Source organism: Nelusetta ayraudi, unplaced genomic scaffold (genome assembly GCF_046127955.1).
Source record: "Nelusetta ayraudi isolate G7.1 ecotype Tasmania unplaced genomic scaffold, CSIRO-AGI_Nayr_v1 ptg000090l, whole genome shotgun sequence".
In the NCBI taxonomy this organism is placed as follows: Eukaryota; Metazoa; Chordata; class Actinopteri; order Tetraodontiformes; family Monacanthidae; genus Nelusetta; species Nelusetta ayraudi.
In genome coordinates this window covers 3,866,858-3,875,000 of record NW_027466140.1, presented here as the reverse complement: position 1 = coordinate 3,875,000, position 8,143 = coordinate 3,866,858, and the positions used below count along the sequence as shown (strand labels likewise).

At 44.6% G+C, this 8,143-nt stretch overlaps 1 protein-coding gene across 3 annotated transcripts in view; it reads left to right on the top strand.

The window, feature by feature from the left end:
• The window catches only part of zic6 (zic family member 6), a 62,660-nt gene extending 54,938 nt beyond the window's left edge, over positions 1–7,722 (top strand). For 2 of the 3 annotated variants that reach the window (XM_076046419.1, XM_076046418.1), the window contains 2 exons: positions 3,708–4,505; positions 6,279–7,722. In XM_076046419.1, the coding sequence (XP_075902534.1) occupies positions 3,708–4,505; positions 6,279–6,916 (1,436 nt within the window). In that variant the 3' untranslated portion in view covers positions 6,917–7,722. Of the gene's footprint in view, positions 1–3,212; positions 4,506–6,278 lie in introns of those variants that run through there. The other variant, XM_076046417.1, reaches the window with a different exon arrangement.
• Positions 7,723–8,143: the final 421 nt, after the last annotated feature.

Below are 8,143 nucleotides of genomic sequence, written 5' to 3'. Positions count from 1 at the left end.
TATTTCCTACAGTACATGTGTACCTGGGTCTTGGGTGACTGCCTCAGCACCTTGTGTTTGCCTTCATATGGCTGATGGAGAGGAATAATTGACTCATTGCAGTGATTTAGTGGAGCATCTGTTGGCAAATGGACTCATCCCAAACCTGCTAATTCATCTAAATTTCATAAAGTCATGAAGCTCTGCCACCCCTCATCAATTAGAATCTTCAACACCCTCTTTTGCACACACACACACACACACACACACACACACACACGCACGCACGCACGCACGCACGCACGCAGAAACACACACAGTTTCCGGACTGTAATTTGTGTTCGATGGCTTATTCTTATTTTTGCTTCATGTGTTGCAATGACATCCATGGCCAGGTGAATCACTATGAGCTTGCTGTGCTCAGTGGCGGCACTGGGTTGTATAGTGCGTCCACATATTCAGTTTTTGTTAATAGTTGATTTGAACAAATTTTCATTCACCATGTATATTTTACTATAGGATGCTTATCGCTGTCCTCTTCCTAAATGGTTTTCCTAGAGTGTTTTTGTTGTTTAGGCAATTAAAAAAAAGGCTTTTCACCTTTAAATCCTGCTTAAAATCAACTATCTTATTTCTGTACAGATCAGCTTTATAATATAGCATCTGAAAAATTCTTAAGCGGTATTTTTTTTTTCTTGCTGTTGCCTTGACTAGTTGCTGTCCCTGTACTATCAGAAATTGCACAAATTTTAGAGTTTATTTTTTGTCCAATGAAAGCTGAAGTTTCCATTTTATTTCTTAAATTGACTGTTTACCAACTGATTTTTTTTTAATTAATTCAATAATTGACAATATGCTCATAATTGAACAGTTGGAAGCCTTTGCAGATGTCAAAATGTTGAAATAAAGCAATCATAATATTAATGATTTCAGTTAAAGTATTTTTTCCCTCGGATTGATTGATATTTGTTGTGCAAATTTGATATGCAGATACAGAGTGGGCAGGTTTTTTGTTTGGTTTTATGCAAGTAAGTCATTAACATTTTTTTTTTTTTTTAATATATATATTTTACAATTTCACAACAGACCTGTAAATAATTTTGCTTTTGCATGTTTTAGACATATTCAACAGTTTAATTATTTTCTACCAATATATTAAGAAAAATACCAGGTCAATTTTCAAAAAAAACAATGTGCTAATAAAGTTCTTAGAGTCACTGTTGGTGTTTTCTCTTAAAAGTGCAACAAAGAAAAATAAAGCTGGCCTCTAAGTTGAGACTGAATCCGTAGCCAATGAAATATTCAAGTTACTTTAGTTGCTGTGGCCATTTAAATAGTAATATTCCTTTTAAAATACATTTATTACGCCCAGTGACACGCACGTCACAAACTCGTATCTTTTATCTGAAATTAATCTGTGTGTTTGTTCTGTTGCTTCAAAACAAGTGAGCTGGGATGGTGCAGGTCTGTCAGTTGAATGACAGGCTGGAACTCCAGTTTACAAGCCTCCAAACCCTCAATCATTTTCGGAAATGCATCGGGCTAAAGGTCAACAAACACGAGCGTCCATTACAATCATGACGGGCCAGTTGCGGGCCTGTCCATTTGCGCCTTTTAATGTCAAGTGGGCCCCGCCTTTTCTTTGTCTGTGCTGGTGACGTCATCACAACATTGTGTAAAAGTTTTTTTTTTTCTCATCAATCCCCATTTTTGTTTTCAAAAAGGGAACAAAATGGAGACAGCTTTTTTTTTCTCCATATATCTAAAAAGAGGGGTTTCACATCAAGTTTGAACAAAACAGAGATGCCGCTTAGAACTCGCCGTCACTGAAGTGAAGGGAACAGAAATTGTAAGGAAAAAAAAATGCTGCGAGTTAAAATAAATATATAAAAGTGCAGCATAGCGCGCATGACGCGGCTGTCCTCACACAACCTCGCAGTAAGAAGTTTTTCGGAGTTTCTTGGCAACAGTGGACGCCATCCGCTGCTCTTTACATCTTTTTTTTTTATCTTCTTTACATCCCCCCCAAAATTTCCCGATTTACATTTTGACGTAACCCATTTGTGCCCGCGCAGCCTGCAAGTGGCACACTGAGCGCTCACGTGGGTATTATTTATTTATTTATTTTCGCGTAATGAGAGAGAGGGAGAGAGGGAGAGAGAGAGAGAGAGAGGAAAAAAAAGGGGTCTGCGTATAGAAGTGGCTCACACGTGGAGCTCCGAGGTAAAATAGTACATCCTGTTCAGCACTCTTCCCCTCGCGATGGTGCTAAAATAGTGTGTGATGGGTGATGTAAGGACACCCGGCAAGGTGGTTGCAAATCCAGCGACCTGTTGCTCAATCAAACTTCGTTATTTTTCTGCAAACATATTTCGCGAAAGAGCCGAATGTCTAAGTTTAAATAAAATATCTGCAAATAAGAAATGAATTGATGGGCAGGAAAACTGAATATAACAGATGGAGAAAAGCACGCGGAATCATCAAGCTCCATCTTATTTTATTTATTTTATTTGGTCCTTTTTAAGAATTCCATGCCAGTGATTGAATTGTTGGAGTCGGTTTTCCTGTAGGTCTCTCATTCACCCCTTTCAAACGCGCTACTCCACTCCCAATGCAGGTCTTGAAAATAATTAGACTGGGCACGCAATGGCCAGTCTCCCCATTATAACTCTTGCGGGGCAGGAGTGGGACTTTTTTTTTCTCTCTCTCTGCTCCCCTCCTCTAGCAACATTTCCAGCCAAACAAAAAGGGGCGTTAGACTGGAGCGCGATTGTCTTCATCCTGCCCCCCGTTCCCGGTGTAAATCACTTGATTCCAGCGGGATGATGAGTATTGCGCGTTAACCTTGACATTTTTTTTCTCTCGCTCTCTCGCTCCCTCCTCCCCCTCCTCTCCTCTCGTCTCCTCTCTCCTCTCCGCTCCTCGTTTAGGTTTAATGTAGAGATTTAGAGAGAAGGTTGGATCGTAGCAGAGAGCGCCTCAAGTTAAAGAGGCAGTAATATGTGCGAGTATGGCGCGGCACATTTCAAAGCATTTTCTCTGCCATATTTGAGAACGGAGTCGTGCGGCGAACGCCTGCGTGTCCCCCTTTTAAAACAAACCCGGCGCCTGTCAATCACGCCGCATTCCAGCCAATCCCAAAGCTGCCTTTTTAAAAGCAGCTTTTCCTGCTGTGCTTTTATATTGCACCGTGGCCTGTTTCGAAGCATTTTTCCCCCTCGTCCCCCCTTTACTACCACGGTTATTGCCACAAATCAACAGGGCAAAGTGAGCGGCATGGGACTCACACTCACAACTTTAAAGCAACCGAGTCTGCTGCCTACTTCTGCGATGTTCACGGCGCAGAATTATTTCACATGCAGATGATATTACAAACGAAAGAGAGAGAGAGAGAGAGAGAGAAAAAAAAATCAGAAAACAAATGGCAGCCCAAATGCTCGGATTTGGTTTGATTTTTTTGCAAACTTGCAGCCAAAACTCCCAATAACTACTAAAGGGAGAAAAACAAAACATGACAAGCCTTTCGAGGTTTAGTGGCTGCCCTCTCTCTTGCGTCAACCCTGGGGAGAGCAATACTGAACCCAGCGTGATGCTGCCACCTTTGGCAGGAGAGCACATGGGACACCCCACTGGCACTTCCTTAAAACTCTGCCCCTCGCACAATTTGCGAGACTACCCCGAGACGAGGTCCAGTGCATATGTTGACCATTCGGTTCCCAATTTCGCAGACTCTGGATACCCCGGCCACCGCTTAGAGCACAGCCCTCGGGGCATTATCATTGGAGCCAATCTCTCAGGAGCCGGAATGCCACCCGTCACTGATCAACTGGCATCAAGAGCGAGCCAACATGGCGGGATTGGAAGGTACCGTGACTTTGCTGGCGGCTGCAGGGACAACAGGAGCCACGCTTTTTTCACCAGTTACCAGGAGCAGGCCCACGCCTCTGCCGAGGCAGCGTCCCGGGACCTGAGCGGCCAGATGATGCTGGGTCTGCCCGGCGACCTCCTCACCCGAACTCACCCTTACGGCCAGGCTGTCAACCCTAAGGGGAGCAGCCAGCAGCAGCACCAGCACCACCAGCACCACCACCAGCAGCAGCACCAGCAGCTCGTCACCCAGTTCCTGGGTCTGTACAAGCCCCTGAACATGGCGATCCAGCGCGGTGGAGGCGACGCGTTCCTCAGGTGCTCCAACAAGCAGGCTTCGGTCAAACACGAGCTGGTGTGCAAGTGGAGCGACGGCCGTGAGGGGGCCGGCAAGCTGCCCTGCTGCAGAGCCTTCGGGACCATGTATGAACTTGTCACCCATGTGACAGTGGAGCACGTCGGAGGACCCGAGCACTCCGAGTACGTCTGTCACTGGGAGAACTGTGCGCGGGACAGGAAGCCCTTCAAAGCCAAATACAAGCTGGTAAACCACGTCAGAGTGCACACAGGGGAGAAGCCCTTTCCCTGCCCCTTCCACGGCTGCGAGAAAGTTTTTGCCAGATCAGAGAACCTGAAAATCCACAAGAGGACTCACACAGGTCAGTCACTAAAATAATAATAATAATAATAATAATAATAATAATAATAATAATAATAATAATAATAATAATAATAATAATAATAAATGTGTTATAATAATAATAATTTATAATTTATTTTAAATGTATTATATATTTAACATTTACAATATATGTTCTTTTTGCTGGTTAGTTTCGTAATGCTTTCTGTACAAACGTATATTTTACTCAGATACTTTTTTTTTCTTTTCAGTTTCTTTTTCTCTCACATTGTCATTGTTACTGTGATTCTAGTGATTAAATTCATGTATGTTTTTCTCTGATATTTCTCTGTCCCGGCCTACATTTACAGTATGCAAGTGTGTCATGCAAATCGTTTATTTTCTTGCCGTTTCTGTGGATTTTGCTGTGTGTGTGTGTGTGTGTGTGTGTGTGTGTGTGTGTGTGTGTGTGTGTGTGTGTGTTTTAATTGTGGAGGGGGGTGGGGGGAAGCGTGACCCACCCACCCACCCACACACACACACACACACACCCCTGATAAATCGTAGTAACCCACTTACAAGCCCGTTTCTGCAGGCCTGCTGCTTAGGGTGCCTCTCCCACTTCATTCAGTGAAATTATTAAATAAATGCCGGGACACCGGAGAGCTGTGACGTAGCCGTTACGCTGCGTCTGCCTCCCAGGGACTCCATGTGCTCAGGAACAGAGCGCAACACACTGTCATGGATAGGCAAATAAAAGAAACTCACAAGTGTGGCGTCATACAGTGATATAATTTCTAAAGATAAGTCACTTTTTAAAAAACAAATAATTTACTTATGAATTTATGGCCTTCATGGCTTTTGTTTTCTCACAGTGCACCGAAATCACGTTGCAGATTCTCTTTTTTTTTTTTTAAAACGTGCAGTTTATTTATCATTTTACCCTTTATTTCTGAAGCATTGGTTTATTTTCTGTGTGGCATCGCCTCTTGCTTGTGCTCTCACACGACACCCTATCCAAAATGTTGTAGCTGTTGTCAAGTTCAGACATTTATTTTTGAAAATGTAATTAATAAAGGATGGTCAGCCTGTGGGAGGAAATTTTCTTTTGCGTTTTTATTCCAGTTGATGCATTCTTTGAAAATGGAGACGAGCAGGTGGAAAGGGGCGGCGGAATAACGACTTTTACGTGTGGCAGTTGTTAATCTTCCACGTAAGAAAAAAATAAAAATATTTTTCCCTTCAGATTGATTTGATTAATCGCTGACGTTTTATTTATGGACCCATAATCCAAATTACTGTCCGCTCGCTGCTGCTGCTGCTGCTGCAGGAAGTCAGCTAGCTTGCTGAGAGCCATAAATCATCATGATTTTAATATTTTCACATGACGCTGCAGGTTCATGAGACCGTGCACGTGTGGCTGCAGCCACAGATGTGGGCCTTTAAACATACTTGTTGCAATGCAGAATTCAAATCACCATTTATTTCTGCCCAACTGCCCAATTAAGCGCATCATCTGAATTTTGCGCATTTCTATTATCAGTTTAAGGCCTGTAAATCAGGTGTCCTGTGGTTTAAATGACTACATTTGTAGTCGAATAACCAAGAAGCTGTCAAGTTATGGTCGGAGGTACACCTGGATGTAAACTTTGGACTTACAGGACCGTTTCCCCACTTGACTTGGGTTTCATGCAGAGCTCTAGTTTCTCACGCACCGTCCAGAGAGAGAGAGAGCGAGCGAGAGCGAGCATGACTCGGGCCTCTGAACCACCTTGTCTTAACTCGAAGCATTTCTCTCTTTGCTCGTCTGTAGGTGAAAAACCTTTTAAATGCGAGTTCGAGGGCTGCAACCGGAGGTTCGCCAACAGCAGCGACCGGAAGAAGCACTCTCACGTGCACTCCAGCGACAAGCCCTACATGTGCAAGGTCAGGGGCTGCGACAAATGCTACACGCACCCGAGCTCCCTGCGCAAGCACATGAAGCTCCACGGCAGCAGTAAGGTGCTCGACGCCAAAATCGGCGACGCGCGTCCGGTCGACGAGGGCGCGACCGCGGCGGAGGCCAGGTCGACCCGGGTCCCCGACGTGGCCCCGACCAGCTCCCCGCCGCCTCCGCCAGCGGCCTCCAGCCTGGACCTGCCCGGCTCCCCTGAGAGTCGGGACGAGTCGACCCCGAGGTCGCGTTTCCATCACGCGTTTGACAGCAGCTTGGACTACTGCGCGCACAGGTCACAGCCCCTCCTGGACCCTTTGTTGCTGCAGAGGAACAGCTACAGGTCCCAGTCCTCCCAGCACCCCTGCGGACAGGCGGCTCACACGTTCGCGCAGAGCTCCAGGACCTTCCCCACCACTTCACCCTTTCAGAAAAGCCTAGTCAACGGCTGGTACACTTGCCACAGCGGCGTGGACTCCTTCCCACCAAAGCAGTGCAGCAACATCCCAACTCTCTGAGCTGCATGGGCTGCCGATTTTTTTCCCCCTTCTTCTTCAAGGGGCCTATTAATGCTGTGTATGTGTCGCTGTCTATATTTTATATCCGTGAACGTCGCGTCAAACGCTTTGACAGGGACAAGCTAGGAGTTGCGCCTTTCAAAAAAACAAAAAAAAAAAACAATCTTGTTTTGTGGCGAGATTTATGTGTTTTGTGGTGAGGCCCTTAAAATGGTTTTAGCAGCTGTACGTGCGCTGTGTTACATAACTGTTGGAGATATCTAGCTTAAAAAATAAAAAACAGATTTAATGTAAATGTTGAGTCTTTTAGGGAAATGAAAGGGAATCGTTTCACCTCCGGAATGTAGAAAAGGGGGTCAAGTGTTGAATGTAAACAAGTTGTAGTCAGTGTCGGGACGGAAAGAAACACGCTTCATTTCCTTCCTGTGTCGAGATGAAGAGGCTACATATCTACATATCTCTCCTCAAGTTGTATTTTGAGATGTAGCACCGCGATGGGCCTGCAGCGCCATTTGTCTGTAATTAAGATGTTGCGAGGCTCAGTATTTTTTTTTCCTTTCCTCTTGATTAAGTTCCACTCTTCTCTCCCCCTGCTCCACTCATTACACATTCGCACTCTTGTTTGTACTATATATTTCGCATTTCTGTGCAGAGTAAGAACAATGTGAGCAGGAGAAAGAGAAAAGAAAAAGTGTTCGTGATACTATGAAAAGCGTTTAATTAGCATACGGCTCTACTGTACATAAGCCTGCTGTTTAATTAATTATGTATTCTATATTTTATTAAAGTGTCTATATTCTCTTTGATCAGGCTTGTGTGGTTAAACCCGATCAATGAATTCATTTTTTCCACCCCGGACTCTCAACTTTTTTTTTTCCTTTACTTTCTTTAAAGGAAAAGGAGGGTGCGTCATATTTGTAGGTCGTCAGTTTTCACGCACGCACAGTGCTGCCTTTTAACACGCGGAGAGGAGAGAGAGACAGGACCGTCACGCACAGGCGGAGCAGGACTTGGCTGTGCTGCAGAGGTGTTAAACAGGTTTAATGAAGGGACTCTAAATGGAAATAGCTGTTCTGGATCAGTCAGGCCGCTCCATCATTCACAAACACCCTCTGCGTAATTTACGCATTACAAGCCGCAAACTTGTTCATAATATTTAATATTCTCACCTTTACCCCCGTGCACGTATGTCTTTTCTCGTTTTGGACGCACGCACACCTACCTTGC